This window comes from Xylaria bambusicola (assembly GCF_022495145.1).
Source record: "Xylaria bambusicola strain CBS 139988 unplaced genomic scaffold F5B22scaffold_44, whole genome shotgun sequence".
Lineage (NCBI taxonomy): Eukaryota > Fungi > Ascomycota > Sordariomycetes > Xylariales > Xylariaceae > Xylaria > Xylaria bambusicola.
The window spans coordinates 55,025-81,257 of NW_025953597.1; the positions used below are offsets into that span (position 1 = coordinate 55,025).

General features: G+C 50.6%; 8 protein-coding genes across 8 annotated transcripts; 2 read left to right on the top strand and 6 right to left on the bottom strand.

Moving 5' to 3' along the window:
- Positions 1–8: 8 nt before the first annotated feature.
- Positions 9–1,481, bottom strand: F5B22DRAFT_658764 (soluble quino protein glucose dehydrogenase; the record flags this gene model as incomplete). The annotated part of the gene is made up of 3 exons (XM_047980148.1): positions 9–679; positions 744–1,374; positions 1,439–1,481. 3 exons carry the CDS (start codon positions 1,479–1,481, stop codon positions 67–69), a joined length of 1,287 nt encoding a protein of 428 aa, XP_047827804.1. The 3' UTR covers positions 9–66.
- A 761-nt stretch (positions 1,482–2,242) lies between these two features.
- F5B22DRAFT_377143 (phosphatidate cytidylyltransferase) lies at positions 2,243–4,381 on the bottom strand. Its single transcript, XM_047971228.1, has 4 exons — positions 4,337–4,381; positions 3,853–4,281; positions 2,571–3,755; positions 2,243–2,493 (listed from the first exon to the last, which is right to left on the bottom strand). Exons 2-4 carry the CDS (start codon positions 4,009–4,011, stop codon positions 2,452–2,454), a joined length of 1,386 nt encoding a protein of 461 aa, XP_047827805.1. The 5' UTR covers positions 4,012–4,281; positions 4,337–4,381; the 3' UTR covers positions 2,243–2,451.
- A 222-nt stretch (positions 4,382–4,603) lies between these two features.
- Positions 4,604–8,095, bottom strand: F5B22DRAFT_618925 (uncharacterized protein). Its single transcript, XM_047975752.1, has 3 exons — positions 6,586–8,095; positions 6,293–6,514; positions 4,604–6,226 (listed from the first exon to the last, which is right to left on the bottom strand). The coding sequence occupies exons 1-3, from the start codon at positions 7,744–7,746 to the stop codon at positions 5,258–5,260; spliced, it is 2,352 nt and encodes a 783-aa protein (XP_047827806.1). The 5' UTR covers positions 7,747–8,095; the 3' UTR covers positions 4,604–5,257.
- Positions 8,096–9,770: 1,675 nt separating this feature from the next.
- F5B22DRAFT_377208 (uncharacterized protein) lies at positions 9,771–12,244 on the bottom strand. Its single transcript, XM_047971230.1, has 3 exons — positions 11,002–12,244; positions 10,065–10,905; positions 9,771–9,861 (listed from the first exon to the last, which is right to left on the bottom strand). The coding sequence occupies exons 1-2, from the start codon at positions 11,562–11,564 to the stop codon at positions 10,194–10,196; spliced, it is 1,275 nt and encodes a 424-aa protein (XP_047827807.1). The 5' UTR covers positions 11,565–12,244; the 3' UTR covers positions 9,771–9,861; positions 10,065–10,193.
- A 4,177-nt stretch (positions 12,245–16,421) lies between these two features.
- F5B22DRAFT_377160 (uncharacterized protein) lies at positions 16,422–18,826 on the bottom strand. The gene is made up of 3 exons (XM_047971229.1): positions 18,326–18,826; positions 16,889–18,244; positions 16,422–16,835 (listed from the first exon to the last, which is right to left on the bottom strand). The coding sequence occupies exons 1-2, from the start codon at positions 18,488–18,490 to the stop codon at positions 16,970–16,972; spliced, it is 1,440 nt and encodes a 479-aa protein (XP_047827808.1). The 5' UTR covers positions 18,491–18,826; the 3' UTR covers positions 16,422–16,835; positions 16,889–16,969.
- A 1,569-nt stretch (positions 18,827–20,395) lies between these two features.
- On the top strand, positions 20,396–21,268 carry F5B22DRAFT_649544 (carbonic anhydrase; the record flags this gene model as incomplete). The annotated part of the gene is made up of 1 exon (XM_047979188.1): positions 20,396–21,268. One exon carries the CDS (start codon positions 20,396–20,398, stop codon positions 21,266–21,268), a length of 873 nt encoding a protein of 290 aa, XP_047827809.1.
- Positions 21,269–22,861: 1,593 nt separating this feature from the next.
- F5B22DRAFT_377728 (glycoside hydrolase family 128 protein) lies at positions 22,862–24,257 on the top strand. Its single transcript, XM_047971233.1, has 2 exons — positions 22,862–23,591; positions 23,671–24,257. Exons 1-2 carry the CDS (start codon positions 22,966–22,968, stop codon positions 24,005–24,007), a joined length of 963 nt encoding a protein of 320 aa, XP_047827810.1. The 5' UTR covers positions 22,862–22,965; the 3' UTR covers positions 24,008–24,257.
- On the bottom strand, positions 24,247–26,221 carry F5B22DRAFT_377737 (Thiolase, N-terminal domain-containing protein). Its single transcript, XM_047971234.1, has 3 exons — positions 25,857–26,221; positions 25,590–25,770; positions 24,247–25,512 (listed from the first exon to the last, which is right to left on the bottom strand). Exons 1-3 carry the CDS (start codon positions 25,919–25,921, stop codon positions 24,508–24,510), a joined length of 1,251 nt encoding a protein of 416 aa, XP_047827811.1. The 5' UTR covers positions 25,922–26,221; the 3' UTR covers positions 24,247–24,507.
- Positions 26,222–26,233: the final 12 nt, after the last annotated feature.

The window sequence follows — 26,233 nt, forward strand, 5'->3', positions numbered from 1 at the left end:
TAAGGTTTCCTGATAAAAAGCAGCGAAGATAGCCATGCGCATGGTCTCAATTCGAACATAACCCCTTCAGCCCTGTGAAAGTAAAAACACCTCCCCAGAAGCATCGCTAGTCACATACAACCTCCCAGCACCATCGAACGCAAGTCCCACAGGCCTCACACAAGTCTCCGACGAACACGCCGTCTCATCAGGTGGATAAAACACATCGATACTGCCCCTGACGCTCCAAGACGCAGCCGTAGGCGCATACGCTCCATCCGGGCCTTGCGCAAACGGGACCGCAACAACTTTATACCCGGTCGGCATATCGCGATTCCAACTACCGTGCATCGCGACGAACAAATTGCTGAATTTCGCATCGAATTTGCACCCGAGGGGCGCCGAGTGCGCCTGGAAGGAAAGCACAGGTGGCACGGACACCTGGGCGCAAGTCTCGTCGTTGAAGGACGAGGTAGGGACTTGGACGAACTGCTGGCCGACTTTAAAGGCGCGATCAAAAGAGAGCTCGGTGGGATTCCATACTGTGAAGCACACCGGATAGCCATACCAGTCATCGTTCGGCACCGTCACGTCCCCGAGGTAATTGAGTTCTTCGGCCGGGTTGTCTGCGTGTACGTCTGTCGTTGTGCCGTTGATGGTGCGAGCGAGATTATCAGCGCTATTTTCGACACCCCAGAGCCTACCATACATACCGCGTGTCAGTCACTCTCTCACCTCATTAATATTGATTAAGAAGTCCTTACATGTTATTCCCGTCGAACGCGAGACCGACTTCGTTTCGGAGCCCGAAACCCGCGTTCCAGCCTTGGGAGATGTAATTCCAGCCTCCCATCGGCACGGAGGACACATTGAAGACCTTGACGATGGCCCTCGCGGTCCTAGCATCACTAGTCTCCTCGTCGATATTCCTATCTGAACCGTGAGAGACAACTAGAAGATCATCCCGGTGCGGCGGAACGGCTAGTGTTCTCGTGACGTGGCCGGAGGTCGCCATGCCCGATACGACCAAGACTGGATCCTGGTCGACATCGCCGCTGACGGCATCATACGTCCAGCTGAATACAGAGGAGGACGAGCTCGCGTACAATATCTTCCCGTCTGCACTCAGGCAAATGCCGTGGTTGAGATCGGGGTCAGAGATGAGGAGACGGCTGTTGGTAATGCACCCGTTGGCATCCACAATGTGCTGGGAAAGACCAAGCCCTTCTTCGATAATGAGAAGTCGACCCTTGCCGTCTAATACAAGGTCGCGGGGGCTATGTAAACCTCCGCCTACCTTGAGATAAGACCATCCTGGAGCTGTCTTGTACGGGTACAGCGGGTCTGGTATGTTGGGGCAGGATGAACCTAATGCATGACTGGATGTTATCGTAGCTATTCATAGTATAAGTGAGTATGGCACATCTAAATACAATTCTTTGCGGTGCGACTAACTTACTGGCAACGGTCAACAACAGCGTCGTGACTCTTGATGTCTTCATGGCTAAAACATGTGTTCCGTAGGGCCCGTGTTCTTTGACAGGTAATCTCGAACGGAGGTTCGGCCATTCAATCAAGTTAGTGCTGGGAAGGATAATATACAACTCCGGCCGATCGTGATCATGATCACATTCCAGGCGCTCAAGGTGAAACACAGATCCTAATGCAGACTAAGGTAGCTTGGCTGAAGTCATAACTCGTTGTACTTGTGTGAAGTTACGTAGTAATCGGACCATCGGCCTACGTACACGTCAACATAACTAGGTGAAGTCATCTCTGGGCATCCGAAACCCAGTTCTCTATTTTGCCGGATGCCAGTAGTGAGTGGTTCCGTACCCCCTCCTTGTATATTTGATTCTCGTCATGCCAACCAAAGGGTCGTGATAATGTATTCGATTGAACAAAGTAGACAGCCTTCATATTCCCTTACCATCACACAAATGTACAGCAGGCAGAACCGGAACGGGGTCCAAATAAGGTCCTTAACCAAACACACTAAACACACCTTAAGCAGAAGGAGCCTCAAAAAAACTTCGCGCATAGGTTTCACCTAATCATAACCACAGTTGCCCTAACGGCCAATACAAATCACTGACCGCACATCATAACCAGAACATCATCGCTTCTCAACTGACAAATGATACAAATGGAGTATATGTTACATTACTACACAGGCCGTCCATCAACTACCTAGACAGACAAACATCCGTGGGGCGGGATAAAAACAAGGTCATACCAGAGTTCGTACCAACTCAACTCATAACCCATATAGCCGCTTTTTGTCACAAAATCGACATCCCGTGCTCTCATGAGCTTTTGAAAACCAGTGTTTCTTTTCTCTCTCTCTCTCTCTCTCATCCTCATTTCCTTTACACGCATGTCCACTCCTGTTTGCCCCCCCTATTGCCCGCCAAAGAATAAGAGTCTATTCGTTAAAGTCAAGGAAAAAAAAAGAGCGAGATTAACTTGTTTCTACCGACGTGCTATTAAAGCTCTGTCAAGAGATGCTACGATCTAAGCGAGTGCTCGTTAGTATCATTGTATGAAATGGCGCAACGAGAATAGCGCGCAAGGGGTTATTGTTAACTCACCTCGGAATTAAGTACGCCTTGATTTTCAAGATATTTGCTCAAACCTTTCACCAGCTCCATCTGCTCATCCAGCGACAAGCCTGTGATGGCGAGTTCCATGACATTGCCATAGTTGAGTTTGTGCTGGGCGACGAAAGTCTGATAATATATGAAAGCGAAGAAGCCCATGATGAATTGACAGTCCATCCTATCTGTCATGCCACCATGTCCAGGGATGGAGTCGCCAAAGTCCTTGATTTTGAAGGTGCGCTTAAGTCCGGAAGCGAAGAAGCCGCCGAAGGGCGCGATAAGCGAGGCGAAGGAGGCGAGAACCATGCTGTGGAATTGCATGGGTTCTAGGTCAAAAGAGAAGTTGGTGCCTTCGGGGAGGAAGAAGAGGTCGGGCAAAGTATAGGTTTGCTTTAGGAAGGCGGGGTTCGGATCGCACTCGAGGCCGGTGAAGATGTTGGAGCCGAGATCGTTGACAGGGCAGATAAAGTACTTGGAGCGCATCAGCACGTTCGTCAGCATTGTGCCCCAGATAATGGTCATAACCCAAGCGCCAAGGAAGCCCTCCATGGTCTTCTTGGGTGATATCTGGATCAGCTGGGTACGGCCGAGGGTAATGCCGCAAATGTAGGCGAAGATGTCGTTACATATGACAAGCGAGGCGGGCAGGAAGAACCATATCATGCCCTCAAAGACGTTGTTCATGACGAAATGGGCCTGGACAACGATCAAGTAGAGGGCCATGTGGGTCCAGGCGAAGTTGGTGAACTGGAACTTGAGGTGGCCGGACTTGAGGTTGGCGACGAAAAAGACGAAGCCGATGACGTAGAGCACGAAGCTGATGAAGCGGTGGTGGGTGGCTAGGGGCAGGAGAACGCGGTCGACGAGCACGATGTGCTTGAAGTAGTAGATGACAGTCTCGCCGTAGAGGAAGTACATGGTGGTGACGAGCCAGTACCAGTTGAGGCTCTTGGTCGGGCGCAGTTGTCGGGTACGGCTGGGCACGCTGGCGATGGCAATGACCTCCTTGAACGAGACGATTTGCACAATGGTGATGCACATGATGATGTAGATGTGACCGGAAAACAGGGCTCCGAAGAAGAGCCCGATCATGACAAAGGTCCAGAATGTACGGACGAGGAAGTTGGCCTTTTTCTTCTCGTACTCGGTAGGCTGCGCGGCGGCTTCGTTCGTTTTCTACGTGGCGATGAATACCTAGTGAGCGAAGCCGTTGGACAAAGAGAGGAAAGGAGGGGAGGGGAGGGGAGAAAAGAGGGTGGCAGGAGAGACATACCTCACGGATATTATCCAGTTGTGTTGACGTTGTGGCGGCGGCCCTCGCCCTCAGCGGCGACCCAGAGCCATCCTCACTTATCTCGCTCATACTCGATCTTCTTCCTTCGTGGCCGTTGGCTCGGTTGGGGAAGCGAACCCCACGACGCGGCTTCGTCATGGCGGCGAGTTGTCCTTTTTTGTTTTATATATCGACAGGAGGGGGAGACGACGACGACAATGACGGTAGTGACCGAGACACTAATGCAGGCGCGCACACACTTGTGGTGGTAGGAGGAGGAGAAGAAGCAGATGTTTGTCGTATCGTGTGCGGGCGGGCGTGCTTGTGTGTGTGTGGAAGCGAGCGAGCGACGTTTGTAGTTGTCGGGACGTTTGCAGGTGAGGGCTTCGGGGTATAGGTATTCCTAGATGCCTATGACTGACGATGTCTCTGTCTCTGTCTCTGTCTCATCCGATCTGAACGACGAAAGCTATCACCTACTCACTCTTTGTTGCACATGCATGTATATATGATGTACGGTATGATGTATGATGTATGATGTAGGCAGAGGTAAGGCACGTAAGTAAGTATTCTGCGGACTTTGCGGACCGTGGGGGATCGGAAATACCGGTGCCTTGTACTAAGTACCTATCTTACCTTTTCCTTAATTGACTTTGGGTCTGACTTGGGCTGCTTTTTGGTACCCCACCCACATTGCCCACCCATGCACGCCCGTACTACCGGTACTACATACTTACATGTCGAGGCAGTGTTAAAAAAGATGAGACCCCCTATATTATCCTTTTACGTTAATTACATCTAACTGTACATAGCTGGTATTGAACTTGTTCAATGCTGAGTATTCCTCCTCCGGGAGCTCCAATGTTCCATCGAAATGACCCTGTACTGTAGCCCTGCTGGGAACTCTCCCATCTACCTAGTCAATCCAATTCAGTTCATGCAATGCCCTGACAGAAACCCAGAACACCGAGTGCAATGTGTTCAAACACAACTGATTCAAAATATCAGTAGTAGCCAGACATATCTAACCTTAGATAAGCAGAAACCCCACTACAGACACCGGCATGCTTTGCTCCTAGTATGCCCTTTGTTGTCATTACTGTCGTCATTGTCATCCCCAATCCGGGTATTGGTATTCCCACCCATATAAAACATCCATATAGAACCGCTGTGTGTGATATCCAGTCCGCCTTTGTTAGCTCCCATCAATACCCTCTTCCCAAGCTCCAAATATGCCCAGCCAAAACCAAGCCCAACGACGGGAGGGAAAAAAAAAGAGTTGAATAAAAATAAAAGCCGATTTCGTGAGAAGACTAGATAGGAAAGGGCGCGAGCATAGATAGAGTAGGGTGAGGTCTCATTTGCTCTTGTTTAGCGGCGAACATGGTTATTGTTAAAACCTGTGTCAACCGTTGAAAAACTCGCCCAGTTCCTGTCCCGCCTCTGACGTCACCGCCATCTCGAGCAGCTCGTGTGCCAGCTCCGCCGTATCCTCCGACACGAGGTCGTCGGCGAAGTTCAGCCTCGACAAGCTAATCAGGTACTTTTGTGAGCCGCCCGTCGTCTTGGCCAGTTTGGCCGACACGTCCACCGTGTCGCTGCCGAGCGGTGCCGTGATAACCATGTGAAGCAATTGCATGACGTGCGCCACGAGCCGCTGTAGTCCGCACGGCGCCGCATCTCCATCCGCCGACGAATATTGCATGTCGCCGTCGTAGAGTTCCTCAATGCTGCACGACAGGAGTGTCACGAGCCGCGGAATCATCCATTGGTGTTTGGCGAGCTGTATGAGCCCCAATGAGGATCTTGCGAATGCCGAGAGAGTCTGCAGCGCCGCGAGCCGCACCTCCCGAAGCTGCGCCTCGTCGATATCCCATCGCGGCGTTTCCGTGAGGTGCACGGAGATCCGGTCTATCAGCAATCGCCCCACCTCTTCCGGCTCCTTGTCTGGGTTGATGGGGCCGATGCTGTCGGGGAAGACGGATGTACCGAGCAGTCTCAAAGTTGCGGTGAAGTCACCAACCGGCTGCTTGCTATGCAGAAGCATCAGCACAAATTGTATGTGCACAGAGTTCCAGAAATCAACGACTGGAGATAAGATGCTGCCACCAACTGGTTCCGATGTCGCGCATCCGAGAGCCGTGAGATACAGAAGGGATAGGATCTTAGTCGTGTCAATACTATCCCTGAACTTGATAAAGGCTTCATCCGTCGGATCCCCGGGAACAGAGTTATTAAATCGGGGTATAGCCACCTCATAGCAAGCCTCCATCGCTACCGGTAGCAAGGTAGGAGCAATGTAGGGAGCCAACGCCACAGTTTGTAATTGCAAGGTGAACGACACTAGCGCTACCAGAGAAGTAATAGGAGCCAACTACAATTAGTCAGTAACAAATCTATCATTAAAGACACAAGATACAGCGAAGTGATTGCGTCTTACACAGGCTTCTTTCTTGCAAGCATCCCATATTCGAATGACCTCCAAGCAAAATTGTATGGGCAGCTGAGTGGGGTCATTGGGGTCTCCAGCAGTGCTGAGCTTTGTTAAGAGGATAGAGGCAAGGCTTTCGTTGGGCCTAGATGGGAGCTTGAAATGAGAGAGATACTCCAACGTCAAGGGGCGACCGAAGCCAGCGCTATGGTTCAAGATGGCTCTAACGTACTAGGGGATGATTAGCAACAACAATGCATGTTAGAGTCTGACGTTTTTTTTTTTTTTTTTCCGAGTCTTACATCAAAAGATAGATTTCCTTGCATGGAAGGTGGCATTTGCACAACGCCGATTTCATCTACTCTCACATCGTCAAGCATGACAACATCATCCGAGTGCGTTTCGAGGGCCATGACGGGGCTGTCAACGGCCGGGCGCTTCCGCTTGCTTTTCGTAGGAGTTTTCAGCAGCTTCGATGACGGTTCGAAGACGGAGCTAGCCACCGGACCGGCATTCTTACCCCGTTTGCCCTTGGTCGGGCTACCGGCCATCTCAACATCTTCGAACCCGTCTGAGACGCCCCAGGCTTTCGCAACGGAATTCTTCTTGGGCGTTCCCGGTCCGTCATGACGCTTGGCACGGACGACCTCCTCCCTTAAATCTCGCCTTGTAAACTCGAGCTCGGTGGTTGCTGATTCCTTAGCAGCTCTCGCCGCCTCGACTGCCCGCTCCTGCTTCGCCAATTGTTCAGCCGTCTGCGCTTTGATGATCTGAAGTTCGCGCTCATGGTCTTCGCGAGACTTCTCCAAGCGTTTCCGCACAATGCTAATCTCTCCATCCTTTGTAGTGAGTTTTGATTTCAGGTCTAGGATTTGTGCTTGGAGAGCAGCGATCTCGTGAGATGAGACCCCCGTCGGGCGTGGTGCCTGGGACGGCTGGTATCTAGAGGGGATCGAGGGAGCAGGACGGGGTAAGGGAGGTGGAGGTCGGGGTATCTGGCTGTAGGGGAAATTCTGGCTCCTTGACATCTGCTGTGAAGGTCGAGGACCAACTCCAGTAGCATGAGAAGGGCCGTTGGGGCGCCATGTCTCTTTTCGCTGTTGCTGCTGCTGCTGCTGCTGTTGCTGATTGGGATGGTGATAGTGTGGTTGTTGTCGTTGCTGTTGCTGCTGCTGCTGCTGTTGAAGTGGTATTCTTGTTGGCAATTGGGCCGATCTATCACGAGTGGGCGAGAGAGCAGGCTTTGGCTGGCGAGCATCCTGGACGACTACCACAGCATCGTCGAGATCGTCGTCCTCGTAATCGTAGCCATCGTCCTGTCGTGGCTGAGGAGCAGGCAAGGGTGGGGGTTCTTGGCGCGGATAGGGCTTTTGAGCTTGAGTGAATTGAATGGCATTGTTCTCCAGCTCCTGGAGAGCGTTGGCGTTGAGAGCATCGAAATCATCATCGGAAAAGTCGTCCATTGCGACTCTCAGAGCCAGCTCCAGTTACGAATCGGCCCATTGGCGCGATGGCGCTACGCTAGACGCCCGGCAACCGTGAAGGGCAGGGAAAGGAAAGGCAGGGAAAGGCAGGGAAAGGCACCGATAAATGAAGACAGCAACAGTCCAAGGGGAGAAAGTCGGGGTGTTTATAAACTTGATGTTGATTGTCGGAATAATAACATAAAAGAGTACTTGGGTACCTGCGCTGTGCTAGACGCGTGCTAAAGACCCTAGGTGCATGCTACCCCCACCAAACCCCAGCAAGAGAGGCAGTCTGAGGTTCATATCCTCATCACGTTGCAAAAGATGCTTTTAGGACTCCATGTGTATTCGAATTGAACAGTAGCTATATTATAAAAATTGCCAAAATCGTTGAAGTTATGATATGTTCTATATAAGCACATCCTTAGCCAGGTACGGTACCTACTGTGGTATATGGTACGTGCGGTCGACTTCAACATATCTCCAAAACCACTTCCCATATTTATGTAGGTACGTAGGGATCTGCAAGACGAAAAGGCCAAGGGAAGAGTCTCCTACAAGTTCGAACGGTCTGTAGGGTTTCCCATAGCTCCTACCTACCATACATTGCTTTCTCACATGAAGATTGGGCAGTAAATGGCATTCGATGATGACCCTTCTCAAACCTAGAGAAAGCGATGTCATGCCTGCATAATTCAAAGCGTCCTGGACACCTAGCACCTTTGTGCTATGATGCTGTGATGATGCGTCTGGTGTGGCTATTCACTTGTGCACTTCTGACTACGACAATCAGATGTGAAGAAGGGGGATGAAAGTTGGCTTTCTCCATCTTGAGACATCACCTGCAACGAAATCTTCGCTGTCGTCGGAAGATGTACCATCCATAGCCGTGGATGAATGGTGGCTACGAATAGCCTCGTTCTGTAGTAGATAGACAGGATCTCTCGTCTCGGAAAATTCCGGTGAAGAAAAATGACATAGAGGTCGGACAATCACCTTCAGAAGCCTTCGGTAGCCAACCCTTTTTAGTTTCATGCTGCGAAGGATAGCCTAGGCCCCGATATAGGTAAACATCGACTCACCCCTACCCATACTCACCAAATCGCGTTCTATGAGTGGTTATCAATCGCTGACGTGCCCGGACGCAAAATCCTGAAGAGACAAATCGAGAACACTTGAAGGAGTTGAATACTAGGGAAATCGTATCGTGAGATCCTGGGGGATCGCAAAGATTGTGACTTCACCGAAACATGGGAAACTCAGCTGATAGTCCTACAACGCCGCACAACGGCATTTACTTCCCCGGCTGAATCTCTCGGGCTACCGGGGACCGCTATTACTGCGATTGCCCGACGCATCGAAAACCAACAACTGCAACGCTGCATTTCCCCAAGTGGGTGGCACGCACGCACGACCTGCATCGCCAAAGTACCAACAGGAAACACTAAGATGACAACGGCCGACAACAACAATGACGGACGTACGGAGGGAGAAGACAAGGCCGAAAAAAAAAAGAAGAAATGGCGGTGTCTTTCCTGCTGCCCAACCGCCTAAAGCTCCTGGGATCGGGCATCTGCCTGGGCGGGAATGGAAAAGCGCGTGATGATGTATTAGGTTGCTGGCTGTCTCCGCTATTGCAACTCGGCCTCGTCAGGCTTTTTCTCCTATCACATAGTAGGTCTAGAGCGGTGAGAGAGCGTTGTCTGGTTGCTCATCGTTTCGCAGAAGGGGAATGCTCTGTCACGAGCCCTTGCGATACGGCTGTGGGAACTGAACTACTTGGGCGGTGCATTCTAGTGTAGTCAATGAGCGCTGGTTTCGGCGTAATACGGATGGTTCTTTGTATTATTTTGCAAAAAAAAAAATACAACTAGATTCTAGCTGCAAGTGGAAAAACGAAGGCAAGATACTGTAGAAGAGCCAAGAGATTAGGATCACTGGGAAGTATTGTGGTATTCGTTACGGTCTACCTATTACACATGGTATATCCATCTGATCAAATTCCTCAGAGCTTCATTAGCCACCAGTGGGGTCATTCCTCAAGATCCTGCGACCACGCTGATCATCTATTAACGCATATTTCCCTCCCAATCCTATAATTAGTACGTCTCGCTACCCAGAGCGGACGCTGGTTAGATTAGATGGGCTGGTTCACGTATGTAGAGCCTCAATACAGGAAAGGAGGGGTACATTTGAACAGCTTCATCAACGCATGTGATGCCACCTCGCTGCACATGCCCTGGTCACCGCACCCCCTGTCCAGACATCCACAATAAATGGAACGGCACGGAACAGTGACAAGGCTGTTGACTCACCCTCGTCTAAAGTGCAAGCAAGTGATGATAGAAGACGTAACGTCAACGGCAGGTGGCCGACCATCAAGGTAGGCAGCCTCACAGTAGATGGCGAGTGCACAGCACACACCAAAATGACATTCCACTTCATCACCTTTGGGTGAAGTCGACGAGGTACGGGTTGGAGATGAGTCTTGCGGTCTTGCTCAGCGCGATATAGCAGTGTTCCCGCTTTTCACCCTGGCACGTCTCCCAGACGAAGTGCTCGACCTCGCCCGGGTTGAACTGCCAATACCTCAAGGGCATTCTTCGCATGACATGGAACGACATCGGTGCTCGCGTAGCTCTCTTCCCGCCATTCTCATCGTCCTCCTCTAATTCCTGCAAGCCGGTATAATGCGTCCGAATAGGTAATGCAGGTGGAAGCTCGAGGGTGTAGTTTGACTCGCCCCTTTTCCCCCTCCGCACGGGGATGCGCTCTAATACTAACGCGAGGGTGCGTTCGGGCAATTTCCGCCAAGGCCCGCGGTCGTAGACATCGAGCGAGATCCGCAAGCTGTGCAGGCATGTGGGGTGCTCCGCGACGGCGGCGAAGACAGCGCCCAGGCGGCTGCTCTTGGCCTTCGCGAGCGAGGTGGTGCGCTCGGCGGCATCCCCACGGTGGTCGTCGGTGTCCGGACAGCCAATGACCATGAAGGGTGTGAACTCATGGAAGGGCACGCTAAATGTGAGCTCGAGCTTCCGGATGTGTCGAATAAGAGGAGAGTGACGCCCAGACGGCGCTAGGAACCGATGAGCTGAGAAGAGGTCGTTGAATATGATCTTGTGGCATTCAAGGAAGGACTGTATCACTTCTGGATGCCTTGGCACGGAGAACAAAAAGTTAGCTTTCTAGCTCTGTAAACATATACTAGTCTCCAAGGCCGGGGCTTGTCCTGGAGGAGGGGGAGGAACTTACATCTTTTTACACGTAACCATGAGTGCTCCCAAATCGGTACGGTCGATGGAGGTTGGCCTCCCGTACTCGATCCTTTCTGCGCATCTCCAGTGACGCTGGCCCCATGTCGAAGCAAGCCTTCGTTGCCACATAAGTAGGTCTCCAATGCCCGAGTGCCGTATTATATCCATCTGCTTCTGAATCATATCCGTATCCTCGTCATCTTCCTGATACATGACACAACGGGTGCTGACCCAGTGGCCGTGCTTGAAATGTAAATGCCGCCCATTGGATTCATGGTACATGTGATCGTAAGTTCCCTGCCAGACGTAGGCATAGATCATCGATCTGATCTCGAAAGGGAGCTTTTGAAAAAAGGAGCTGTTTTGTTGCTCATCAAATCTAGCCCTTGGCGTAGGCACGATGGGTATGGGTTTGACTGTTGTGTAAGGCGTTGGCGGAGCCGAATCATTCTTCTCCGTCGTGTTTATATTTGTCGATGGGTCAGGGGCCGTGCATTTTCTCGACTTCTCCAGCTTCCGGCGGAGGTATGACCTCAACCGGGACGGAACACCGACGGCCATTATTACGACTAGTAACAAGTGGCAATGGTTATGTGGGATACTACAAGGAGCAAGTGGGCAGACTGTTGGGAAGTAGAATAGACTGGAAATACTCGCGAGGAGGCGTCCACAGTCCTGCCTTATATCTGGTCCTCAAGACCCTCCCTCGGGAACCCAACGACTCCATAGCAAAGGCAGCAGCGTTCCTATTTGAACCCATCCCATCCGCACGGCTAGGCCACATCTCGACAGCACGGGAGCCAACAACCAACATCTACCAAGAAATACATGATCATGAGCCCCTCATAGCCCACCCATGCCTAACTAGGGCTAGGTAGGTGGGCGACAAGGTATGTTAGTCACCTCTACCCAAGAATGCAGTGTAGAACTTGGCCGTCTTTGGGGTCATGCTGGCTGCCTGGTATGCTTTCTTAGGGCTGAGCTACACGTGTGGACAGCATGAACAGGATGGATATGGATAAGCCCGGGCATGACAACGCCTAGGCTGGATAGTGTGACGCTGGGCAGGTGATAAGTTTCCACGAGCAGAAAATCAAGTAGGGCGCAGTACTGTACATCGTACCTCCACTTACCCCGACCCCTGTCGTTTGACCTACCCGCCCTGCCATATACGGGAATATTTACTTACACTACGGAGTACACGCGCAGACACGCACATATACGCACACCCTCTCTCTCTCTGTGTCTTGCGAGTTTTCAAGGGGCTCTCTTCGTAAAGGTGTGTGAGGGTATGTGTCCGAAACGAAACATTCTACCACTTACAGGTCTGCGATGCAATCATAAAAGAAACAGCGAATAAACAAAAGAACAGGATTCGATGAGACCTTGCTGAAGCATCTTGCGGCCCGTGCTCATATCGGCTGATCATGTAAGTGTACAAACAACCCGAGACAACGAGAAATACACTCTCGCCAGCCTGTCTTACATGTCGTCGTTGAGAGAACGGCGGGCATCCGCCAGAAGCTGGAGTCTTATCGGTCCAGCTGTCTCACGGGTTCCGTTCCGTCGGTATCCAATCATGAAGATGACGTGCTATGCTACTCTACGGCGTAGAATGTAAGGAGTCGGAAAACATGCGTCTTGTATCAGATGGGTCCGGAACAGCCAGCCCTACGATGGCCAGGCTGAATACCTAATTAGATCGTGACCGCTAGACCTCGGCATTCGCGAAGAAAGCCAACAGTGATCAACAAACTTATGCGAGGGATTCACCCGTTGGTGCAAGGTTATGATCGTACAGGATCCAGGGGGCTGTAGTATACTCTCTTCTCCACAGTGACTCACCGCAACGCTCCCATCGTCGTCATCATCATCAGTAATAGCCCGTATCATGTATACCTCCCATGGCTGTAAACTCACGCTAGCCCATCTGTTGTTTGTTTGTGAGTAGTCCCTCGAATCTGAGATCTATATAGCTAGGTTGTGGCGTTGGAGTTTCGTTTCTCGTGGCTCCTAAAAATGTCCACGACGTGGCTCTTTCATCCCTTGTTAGGGCCGTGCACCTAGCGATATAGCTATTGCTTGAATTTGTGCTTTGTGCTTGCCTGTGGCTCGGCCAATTTTGGGAGATACGGAGTAACGGGGTAGCGAGAGACGTTGACGGCTCTTGACCCGAGCTCTGCCCAAGTAGGTCATGCAAATAGTATATGCGTACACAAAGTGTGCGTATCATAATGTGTATGTCTGTTTCACCGTGAGTGCATCCAATAACACCTTCACGTTCGGCTTGGCTAGATGGGAACCAAGGATCAGAGTCCTATCCTGTCTCAATTTGTGCCATCCCATGCCATCCTATCCATATACTCAACCGTCGTATACCCTGCCGCCCTTCCTATTCGACCATTGAAATCAAGACACCATTATGATAGAGCAGTAGGTTCCCGGTATCACTGAATCTATATCTAACGAGCGTAATCATATAAATGCCTCACAGTCTCATATAAAGGTGATGAGATGAAGCTCAGTCTGCTCCATGTTGGAGCTAAGTTAGAATAGTCCTCACACTATATGCGGCTTTCCCCTCTACCCCATCTCACCTCAGCAACGGGCCGCAGTCGGCCTAACCTTAGGTACTTTAAGTCTAGGTTGGCGCATCATCTATCTTCTTCGGTTACAGCGAGCGTTCGGGAGCGCGGTTCCATACTTAGTACAGCTTCCCTGTCGACCGGGGGCGCGAAGGAGTCCCGCTCCACGGCCTTGGGATCAATGGATTCCCCAATTAGGTCGTCGCACCACCAGCCAACGTCGTCGATGAGCTTATCTAGAGGTCGAAGCTGTGCTACGAGCTGACAGCTCCTCAACGAGTAGAAGTGAACGAAGCTTCGCATTTGCGGCCAAAATCCATCAGCCATTCTCCCTATGGTGGACAGATGGCATACCGTCTCTCTGTGTCAAGTCGGATCATCGGCTTTCGTATCAACGGGATTCAAAATGGTGCACTACATCCTACTAGCGCATACTATACTCGAGTCACATTGTGCATGGATGAATGGGTTGGGGGTGGGGAGGGCAGGGCAGAACAGGGTAGGGGAAGTTGGAGGAATTCATCGATGAAGGAATCTAACCGTGCAGCCCATCCATTATCTTTCTCGCTTTATCGTTCTCTAATCAAGCACTGATTGGAGAACATTATCATTGGTCGATAAGTGGCGTCGATGTTTGAAACCGGCACAGGACGTTAGACAAATACTTAATCAAAAAACGCCGGCGCCCGGCCGGCCAGTTCGGCCATCTGCTTCACCCCGAATATGCATGGTTGATCCTGCACAAGGGCGATCTAGTCTACGGCTCAGCAGCAACCCAGCCCACGGGACCACATGACTACAATCCTAGTCTCCTGTACAGCAGCGACAGTGTTGGGTCCAGTGTTTGACGCGTGAAGCGAGTAAAAAACGTGGCATGCTGGTCTATCTAGCTCGCCAATGCGACGCGTGGAGGGTGCAGTAGGATATCGGAGCCAGCTGTATGCATCGAGGTTACAGTATCTAGCTGCATGGCGCTGTCATCTCAGCCATAGCCAGGCGAGCAGCCAAGAATGGAAACACAATGCTTAGACGGACGCTTTCAGCTTGAAGCCGACGATAGCGGGAGCTATTTACTATACGTATCAGGTAGGCTACCGTTACCCCGTGTGATGTATGGACGCACTAAGATCTCACACCTCGGTAGAATGCTCTTTTGGGGGCCTCTCCCGCATCTACGAAGTAAGACACGATCAAGACCTTGGGTGATGTGAGTCGCCGCTGACCACCCCCTTGTGTGTCAACATCATTACTATAGGTTCCCCAAGATTTTTTTGCTGTGTCGAGATGTTATTAGTCGGTTAGGTAGGTAGTGTAGATGCAGAACCGACACCACCGCCGCCGCTTAGTTTCCCCTTTTCAAGACTTGCCTCTCCTTGTCTGCCACACCACAGCATCTTAAGCGGCAACAACGCTGACAATGCGTATTATAAATTCACTTATACAAATACGCCCAAAAGAGCCACAGACATGGCGGGCGAAGGTGGGGGGTGCGGAGGCAAGTCTCATAAGTAGGTACATCGACTTGTGATGTGATTTGGAGGTCGGCCGGCTCACCCCTGGCATTGATACAGGGTAGAAGGCATGAGGCCTGAAAGTTGATTAGTTGACTGAGTGAGAAGAGCAAGTATCACGAAACAGTCTCACAATCGGGGAGCACAAAATGCTGTACTGTATAGTATAGTATTATGATCCATCAAATGTTCAGCAGCTTGCAGGTAGTGACGTATGCGTGTATTTCCATGTCCTCCTTACACCAATTAGACCTCTAGGATCCAGCCTCGCACAGCAGCAACCTCGGTCCACTGCTTGTTTATTTGAGAAACAATCGCCGCCTTGCTCATACTTTGACTGTAGAGAGCGAGCAAAAGGGACGGATACAGCTGAAAACACGAGAATGTCGCATGTGCCAAGTGGTTAATACGTGTTCATATACGTAGCACGTACATTTTCCTCCGTTCAGATCCTTTCTTTCTTTCTTTTATGGATATCGCGGGTTGGTAACGCGACATGAGCGCCATACAATCCGCAGATTCCGAATCTATTTGGTCCTATCCAATCCGTAACGAGCCTGTCCCCTCCCCATCTTCCTATCCCAGTAAATACACGTGTACAGAGTATATACACCCGTTAGATAGCTATGGCTAAGCTGGTAGATGTTGTCAGGAGTCGAGTGGCGTAGATACATATATTCTCAAGTCCCTACTCATAGACCTATGCACGAAATGCTGCTTGTTCCTGTCAACAGCACAAGCTTCATCCCTGCACAGTCAATGATGGTCTGGGTGCGTCCATGTGAATTTGCTTTCCACCATTGGTGCTATGTTCTTAACCCATGTTGAATAGATAGAGGCTCGGGTTATAGATACCTACCTAGTGATGAAGCACCTGGGTATAATCAGCCATATATGGGTAACAACATTGTGGCTCATAGATGGCGCCGATTAACGAGCAATGGGCCGCCGCATAGGAAAGCCTATAGGCAGCACAAGAGTAGGTTTCTATGCAAGGCAAGTCCTTGGCTAGGATGTACTGGTCTTATGTAGGGAGTCAACGACTCGTCCTGATTCATGTTGGATGCTGATTAGACTTCGAGCATTGATTCGAGGTTATGTCGTTGGCTTGTGACTGATGTTCCATGTCTACTGCCAAGTCCTCTTGTACCGCATCTGGTGTAATGTCAAGGGCGTGAAATGACATATCGTATCACTGCCTGTACTCTGAATTTCGGTGGCATACTTGAACCGGTTGAACAATATGTTGCCACATAGAGTTACGGCAGCCATGCCTGAGCACGACTGTCAAGCGGGTTTGATAGGAACGAGTTGTCAGCTATTGAATTGACATAATGACGGAAGGGCGACAAGGAGGCAAACCGCGCTATCTAATGCTGTCTGACAACACAGAGAGAAGCAGAAAATCTGTGCCTCCCTTCGTGGCGGGTCTTAAGCAACACGCACCGAAATACTATGTGCCTTGCTGGCTTGATATGCACCATTGTAATTCAGGCCCGTGACCCTCCCTTGCCTTCGATGAAGTATTGAGTGCTGGTCTCTCAGGGGAAACATTGGCCCCACGAAGAACATAGGCTACGGCGACGTGAGAGATTCTCAAAGTAAGCCATGTTATTCTGATACTCCATCACTTTGTCACCCATGCTCGAAGCAGACAAAGGGGAGTAACTTCTTGGTTTCATTTTGTTGGTAATATTGTAGCGCGGATGTTGAACAATAGGTTACCGTCACTGTGGCTATTGGAATCTTAATCAGCTTGCCATGCAAAAGAAGATTGCAGTCCACTCACTCCCGGCGTAACGATGTATTTCCCAGTTCTATACACAATGTACCGACAGATCGATACTATGAGATTGTGGTTAAGTCCAGTCTAGACAAAGGTCTCCTGAACTTCCCAGTCACGGTCCACTCGGATCGTCAAAGCCTGAGGCTTTGCTGTCTCGATTTCTTCTGTATGAAGTTGGGGCAACGGCGGTAGTCCCCCCGTCACCTTTGTCTGTGTCGAAGGCCATAAACCCAGGTCCGCCTCCGAATCTCTGCTAGATGATTCGTAATAGCAATACCTCGAGCTCCTCTGTGACCCTGAACGCTCAATAGGGCCCGAAGTAGGATCGCCATCTCCTCGTGCAACATTGAAGGATTCGCTTTTGCGAGTCCAAGTGTTCAGAGTATCCAAGCTCTGCCCCCTTGCTACCCCGGGAGCTTCTCCTTGTGCTTGGCTCTCTTGCTGAGTGAACCCGGAGTGGCCAAAGAGATCTGTATCACATATCGATACCATGCTTCTCGTTGTGCCCCTCGAAAATCTTCCAAGAGCTGTGACGATGCGCACGCATCTCCCAGAGCCTTTTGTTGGTGTCCCATCACCATAGTGACGAGAATGTTTCAGAGCGCTATTCAACTTTGAGGCGAAAGAAGGCACGAAGCTACTGACAAGGGGTCGAGTGGTGGCTAATGCTGCGGCGATAATGCCTGAAGATAATTCAGCCACCGACCAGCACGACGACGTTACCGCGTTGTACGTCAGGTCATCATTAGGGCTATTAAGTGTTGTCAGACGAACAATGGATATCGCCGACGTGAAAATCCCAATACTGAATATACCTATCAGCGCCCACTTCTGTGTCTTGGGCAGATTCAGCCCCCAGATCGCCGGGATTGGCAGAACGAGGATGGCTATGTCAGTGACCAAAGTGCCCACGGCGTTAAGATAAACCCCAATCAGCTGATTCTGACACTTTGCCTTCACGCTCTTATCCCAGAGTCCTTGTACAGGAACACATATAAAAATGACAGAGAGGAATTGAGCCGTACACCACCCGCCGATGATAATAATTGCCGCCAGGTATGTAGTCTTTAGTGTGTTGACATGGCGGAAGACACGATAATATTGTGTCAGGAAAGTCATTTTGATGAAGAGCATGGCAGCGTTGTATAATAGCTCATTGATCCAGAATAGCTTCACGTCGCGGGTGTTAATGTTAACGGACAACGAGACAGGGAAATGAAGAGAAAGGAAAATTGAAAGACTACTAATCACCTGAAGGAAGCGAGGAATGTCCACGAGCGGATCTAGGTCATATGTATGACGACCGAGATACCTTGTCGCGCTGATGCTTTGGGAGACGTTCATCCCTATCGTGAGTAGCTAAGGAAGCCAACCGGTTCAGAACAAATTCTACTTCATTGACCAGGGAATCCGATTCCTTCAGTCAGGTTAACGACATACCAAGGATAACACAGCCATCCAGTCGTCCACACCAAGCGATCGTTTTATCACATGGCGTGTATATATTCGAGCGCAAACTGCGAGTGCTGCCAAGCTATTCGTCACGACTCCAGCGATAATGACCACGTTCCCACGAGAATCGTGTGGGAGCCCCGTTGTATTCATGACATTGACGAAGATAGTTTGGTGTATATTGGTACTGGGCAACGATACCTGGCTATCTTGTAGTAAAATTCAACATCGGCGAAAGGATTCTGTCCGGATGAGATGTAGATAGGCTTATACAGATCCGAACTCTTGGGGTTCATTCATCTTATCTACCTCATGATCGACAACTGCAACACCATCCTAGTTTCGAGGCGCTATCATGATACCGCCACCCAGCACCGGTTAATCTCGAGAAACGGGACAGCCCGCCCCCTGTTGTCGGTGTGTTGTAAAGAACCCCATGCCGAGCGTTGGAGTTAGTTAAACGGTAACCACCAAAACTTACACGACGCACCTAAGAGGCAGATCTGTAGGCAGCTCCTAAATGTTTCCGAAATTCATGACAAAATGTATGCATTGTTGATGATTATGCTCAACACTGGTTAGAGCCCTAATTGAGAAGAAAGAAACTCACACATTGTACCGGATGTTGGCTATCTATCGATCACAGCAAGACGATTGGTAAATCGTTCCCATCCATGGTCTCGAGGTTACATCGCGGATCGTCGCATGCACAGAATATCAGCCATGATTCAGCCGGCAAAGACGTCAAAGCGCAATGCATCCCTAGAAACTGATATATAAATTCTTGTCCGAGGTGTGTTTTAGCGGGACATGCCGTTGCTGCGGACTAGGTATGCGTGACAATATCGTATTGGAAGAGGTAGGCAGTGTCTAGATACCTCACAGCTTCATTGGACATCACAATACTGCGACAGGCCCAACAATGCGAAGTCTTCTTCAATGCGATATACTCGGTCTCGAGGATTAGGAACATTGCTAACATACTTAACCTCCAGCCTCCAAGATCAACTTTGTGATGGCGATAGACACATAGGTGCCAGAATGTGGCATGTAGTAAATAGACGCTTGAAGCATCGGACTAAAAGCTGGTGAGAAAGGCTTGAACTGCGACTCTAGACGGGGAGCACCGGTGTTTATAATATAAGAGAAGTCAACAGGCGAATGACCTACCATCCTACAATACGTAGAACAAGGATGAGATGATGACCTACATAGTAGGTAGGTATATATGTAACTCGGAGATCTGGCTAGAGTGGCTTTACCCCTGCAAAGCGAGTATCGGTATATCCTTACAAGAGCCACGTGCCACGCAAAGGTATATACTATGTAGGAAGTGCTTTACTTAAATACCCTGTCAGCCAGATATCATTATATTATGTCAAGAGGGCGTGTTGCTTTCTATTGATGACGGGTCACTCATCACATGTCAGGAACAGAGTGAAACCTAGATGCCTCTTATCTAAGCCAACCTCAACTACCTATATTGATACTTTTCCTATCTTTTCTTTTCTTCCGCCCAGAGTCTCGCCCTACGCCCTATATTTTCTTTTTTGTTTCCTCATGGACACTATGCATGTAGGTACATACTGCATTTGTCCTTATCAGCTGCGCTACATGAATCTTGGTAAGTACCGACCACTCACTCGGGGCTGTTAGCAGATTTGTTAGCAGACTGTTAGCATGTTACCACGTCTAGTCAGAGCCCTAGTATGGCGCCTATAGTGCCCTATCCAAGCCCCCGAAGCCCCCCTAACCTGCTTAGGTAGTAGGCGGTAGATCGACGGGTAGTCCGAGGAGATCCCCATCCGTCCATCCCCCAAGCAGCTAGCAAAGGCTTCTTTACTCTGCCATTGTGGTGGCGCAAATAATCGACACCGGTAGGCTGGTCGGCTGGTCGGAGCTTTGGTGGTAGTCTGGTGGTAGGTAGGTAAGTCAAAGTAGATTCTGGTTGGACGTGGGAGGTAAGCTTCACCAAAAGGAATGATAGGTAGCCCAGTGGCAGTGAATAAAATACCTCCACTAACCGCAGAAATTCCCTCGCCATTGTACAACAAGCCCATGATAGGCCAGATGCTCAGACCGACGGTGGGCTACCGTTCTCTGCTCTCCGCATGTGCCAAACGAACCCTCATTCCAACCTCGACAGTCTCAGCATCAATTCAGTCTCGATTGTGTAGCAGCGGCGGCGCCGGGAACAGTGGTAGCAACAGCAATAATAAGACCGGCCACACCTGGTTCAACAGCAACGACATCACTCGCAATATGGCGCCTTCCGATATTGCCAACTACCTTCAGCATACTCACGACCGCGTGTTTGATCACAACCGCGCCTGGGCCGAGGAGTGCAAGAAGAAAGACCCCGAGTTCTTCGCCAAGCTGAGTGCCGGCCAGAGCCCCGAGTATCTCTGGATCGGATGCAGTGACTCTCGCATCCCCGCCGAGCAGATCTCCGGCCTCGGCGCCGGCGATGTCTTCGTCCACCGCAACATCGCCAACCTGGTCGTCAACACGGACCTCAACGTTATGAGCGTCATCGAGTACGCCGTGTGCCACCTCCACGTCAAGCACATCGTCGTGTGCGGACACTACGGCTGCGGCGGTGTCAAGGCCGCCATGACGCCCAAGGATCTGGGTCTGCTGAACCCCTGGCTCCGGAACATCCGCGACGTCTACCGCCTTCACGAGAAGGAGCTGGACGCCATTGAGGACGAAGCCGAGCGCTACAACCGGCTCGTCGAGCTGAGTGTCCGGGAGCAATGCCGAAACGTCATCAAGACGGCCGCTGTTCAGCAATCCTATGCCAAGAACCAGTACCCCGTCGTGCACGGCTGGGTGTTTGGCTTTCAAGACGGCTTGCTCAAAGACCTCAAGATCGATCACAAAGAGATGCTTCAAAGTATCCAGAAGATCTATAATCTCACCGAGAGCTAAAACGTGAGATGATGAGTCAATTGACTATTACGAGCGCGCTATCTATACTCTATATGTAGTGCTACTCGAGGGCTCTGATGGTATGCGTATATTATTACAACTGCGGTGCGACATGGCTCTATAACCGACGAGGTAGAGCATAAATCGTTCGGTTGGGCAAAGGCGACACGTAGACGACTGGTAGCAACATGGCGGGATGAGTTTTCGGGGTTAGACGGGAAACCTAGGCGCTACAGGAATCCGATCATCAGTGGATAGCCTGCCTACCTTTAGTATGAAAAAGACTGACTCGCACGATTCACTTTGACCTCGTACTAGCTAGCTACATGGGCATCGTGGCCGGCGGCTTTGAGGAAAGTGGCATACTTTCCTACGTTGTATGTCTAGGATAAAAATCAATACACAATATTATAGGTATTAAAGATCCCGTCAAAGGAACCTGAACAATCGTCTATGCGACGACATCTGGTATAGCCATTGACACCAAGCTCTATTTATTTGATATAGCTGCCTACGTGACAGTATACTTTTTAATGCAGGAGAGTGCGTCGTTCGTACGTAAGTATAAATATAAGGAATATATTATAGGTATATATACCGGTGATTATAAGCATACCTATTCCCATGATGGGCAGCTCAATGATCATGGGTTATGGAAGCAGGGATGTTTTTCAGCTTATCGAGCGTCACCACGAGGGTCGGGAACCGAACCCTTGATGATCTAGATTGCCATCTATCTTACCTTACTATAATTGGTCCACCTAGTCAGGTACTGACGGCCTTGGAAACATATTGAGGGGATAACTGACGTCGAGAATGAAAAAAAACAAGCCTCAATTCGTACACTTGCGACTCATGCTGCCCACACGGAGGTTAACACCTTTTCACGTTCTTCAATAGTGAGCGCTTTTTTATGCCTCACCCACCTAGAGTTCCGGAGCTTTTAGACTTGGCGCAGATAAAGGCGGAGCGCCCTAGGTTAGTGAACGGTAGGATGGATGGTACCTATTGCACCGTCACCATCCCAGAGCACTCTAGAGGCACTCGCTGGCTTTTCACCAATTGATCAGCATCTCCAATCCAGACCCAGAACGGTCTCGGCAGTGTTCCCGTCAGTCTACCAAGGCAATAGACAGGGGTGAATCTGTATATTGGATAGTGCTTACCTAGCCGAACTCGTATTGGTTTCGAGCTGAGCCAGAGCCAAGCCGTCATCGTCCAGTGCTATCATACTGATATGCTACAATTGCAACGCTGGTTCTAGACGAGTTGTCCATGCATATTTTTTTTCAGCTCCATTTCGATAGCAGTCTGGGAACGGTGGGCTGGCTAGGCGCTTCAGCTGCAGTGAAACGACTCGCTTGCCTCCGTCGCTCCCGGTTGTCATGCTTATTAGGGATTCAGGCTTCTCTGCTTTTTGAAATGCTTTTAGGTCCTTCTTTGGTCAATTGTCTGTTCGTGTTTTTTTGGTTATCTTTGGTATGGTAGATTAATACAATAATTTCATAATCTCACAACACCCATCATACATCCATAGTGTACTCAACTCTAGGGTGTCTGCCCCAAAGCTGAGCCTATCCGTCGAAGGCGGCTGCGAGAATAATTCCGCTCGCGAGTTCGATCGTTTAGAAGGACAGCCCTCGACGCTCTTTTACTTCGTCAGATACTCATTCATTCGTTTTCGCGCCAACTTTGCTATGCGTTCCTCCTTTGCGGTAGTAGCCGCCGCCTTGTCGGTTGTGCGCGCGCAGTCACCGTCACCATCGCCATCACCATCAGATAAGCGCGGTCTCGTCTTCGTGCCCAACAAGGATAGCCCAGAGGATAACTCGATCTGGGTCCGAGACGGCTCTGATTTGACATGGTACTACAACTACCACCCGGACCCGTCTCCTGTATACGCCGACCAACCGCAGAGTGACTTCGAATTCGTGCCAATGCTATGGGGCTCTCTCGACGACACGTCGTTTCTGGATACCGTCAACGGACTGATCGAAGATGGGCGCAACATCAGCCACGTGCTGACATTCAACGAACCCGACGGGCCGAGCCAATACGGAGGAAGCGATATATACCCCTGGAAGGCTGCCCAAGTCTGGGTCGACAATATCATACCGTTGCAAGAGAAGGGAATCAAGGCCGGGTTACCGGCTTGCACGGGCGGCACAGGCGGGATTCCCTGGCTGCAGGAATTCTTGGGCAACTGTTCGCAACTCATCAGCACCGATGATAACAAGAAGAACTGCTCCTACGACTTTGTGACAATCCACTGGTACGGAAACTTCGAGGGCCTGGCAAGTCATCTTGGTGAATATGCTGCTGCGTAAGTTCCTCACCTTCGTCACCGCCTACATGGCATACTCTATGGATTCTCGTGAACCCAGCTGACATCTCTCTCGCAGGTTCCCGAACAAGACGCAGTGGATCACCGAGTACAACTTCGACAACCAGGACCTCGAGACGACTCAGAAATTCTATCTCACCTCTGCCGAGTACTTCGACCGTATAGATAGCGTTGCGCGTTACAGCTTATTTGGCTCATTCCGTTCAGATGTTAGCAACGTCGGCCCCAACGCCGTCATGCTCAACAACGATGGCGAGCTGACGGATATCGGCTCCTGGTACCTGGGCGGCCAAGCCACCGGCGTAGATCCCCAGTCTGGTCGGGCTGGACGGACACAGACTGGTGTGCTGTTGGCTATGACAGTGGCACTCATTGGTAGCTTTGCACTCTTCTAGACGTGCGTGTAGCTAAAGCATTCAGAAGGTGGACAAGTAATGAAAGAAATAATGGGAGAATGGAGATGATAGCTCTCCAAGTCACGATTCGAGAGCTTACTATTGCTGATAGGATACTCATGGTTTATGGTTCATCTTATACGGGAATGTTTGGAATTCGGTATAGGGCGTTATGAGACCCAGTTGGCATGTCTCCGAACCAGATATAGAGTTTTGCATATACATAGTGCAAAGATACCAGGCGTTTGGGAAAGCTATCTACCTGATAGATAGAAATATAGTATAATCTGAGAGCTAATTTTATGCGGTCTGTCTGATCTGAGGCTAACATGTGCACGATACCTCGGATATATGATAGCAGCTGGAAAGAGAGTGAATGAATCAAGGGGAAAAAATTGTAATAGTCAAAATAACTTCTGATCGCTTTACCGCTATATATCGTTCCACAAATACGCACGTGTAACTTCTTTCGCGCTGTCGCTAGTGCAACTATGTACATTTTATACTTGCTCGTTGACGAACAAACCAGCCATACCCATGCCCGTGCCAATGCACATGCTCGTCAACAGAATCTTTTTCTTCGTCCGGCGACACTCGCTAAGACCAGTAACGATCTGTCGCGCGCCCGTGGTTCCCAGCGGGTGGCCCAGGGCAATGGCACCACCACGCGGGTTCATCTTGTTCCGGTCCAGTTTCAGGAAGTCCCTGGTGTAGACGGCCATTGTGGCAAACGCCTCGTTAACTTCGATAATATCGCAGTCATCCAACGACAAATTGTGTTGCTTTAGCAGCTTCGGGATAGCCACCGTGGGTCCAATGCCCATGATGCGCGGCGGCAGGCCCGCGACAGTTGTGCCAACATATTTGGCCATAACAGGCAGACCCAGCTGAATCGCCTTGGAACGCTTCATGAGCACAACGGCTGAAGCGCCATCGGTGACCTGGCTGGCGTTTCCACCGGTTGTAATAGGTCCCCAATGAGGAAAAGCGGCGCGGATCTTGCCCAGCCCTGCCGCCGTTGTACCTGGCCGGATGCCCTCGTCCTTGGTCAGAGTGACTGTCTTCAGCTCACCATCAGGACCCTTGACCTTGGTGGTGACGGGCGCGATCTCGTCATCGAACCAACCAGCCTTTTGTGCCTCCTCAGCACGGCGGAAACTCTCAGCAGCGTACTCGTCTATAACCTCACGGGTCAGCCCGAAATCACGCGCGACGTTCTCGCTTGTCCACCCCATGGCCTCCATGCAGTCTCGAGCTTCTTGGCTATGTTTGAGCACCTCCTCGTCGAATGGCGCATCAAGTGCATCGCCGCCGATTGACATCGATTCAGCGCCAGCGGCAATACCAACCTCGATCGAGCCTGCGGCGATGGCGTGTGCGATATCGGCCGTGGCCTTGAGGCCGGAGGAGCAGAATCGGTTCACGGAGCTTGCGCTCGTGGTGTTGGGGAAGCCCGCGGCGAGGGCTGCGGCGCGGGCCTTGTAGGCTGCTTTGCCGTCGGAAACCTGTCAGGCAAATGGACTGATTAGCATTGGCATTCTCACGGGGTTTGGGCGAGAGTAAACAAATCAGGTTGACACACATTTCCCATACAGATGTCGTCGACGAGCTCTGGCGAGAAGCCCATGCGTTCACGTGTAGCTAACAAGATAGCGTACATGATATACTCGAGGCTTGTGTCCTTGAACCCGCCCTTGCGGCCCTTGCAGAGTGGTGTCCGGAGGGCTAGGGTAATGACTACATCGTCGGGACTCTTGGAGGTTCTGATGTCGTGTAAGATGTCAGCGAGATATTCCCGGGAAAAGTTGTCGTGGGTGTCATGGTCTGGATAGTGCAGTGGCTCACTTACATCGCCGCCAACGAGCTGTTCGGCGATAGATGCTTCAGGAGAGAAGTAACACGCTCAGCCGCCATTTCGTCCGTCTCCGTACAAAGATGCAAATGATTACGGTGAGAGGTCGCGGAGTCAAAGAATGCTATGTCGGACACACCGGATGGTTTTGCGAAATGCAAAATGAATGAAATCAGATTACGAGTGACAGGTTTCGCCTCCTGAGAACAAGAATTGGAAAGTTTGTTGGAAGAGAGAGAGAGAGAGGGATTCGGCGTGTAGAGAACCCTGTCTTGAACATTCAGCCGAGGCTCTTCGGCAGATCCACCTTGTTGTGTACCGTTGCTACTTACCTAAGCCACATAAAATCCGGGGAAATAATATGGCACTTTGCG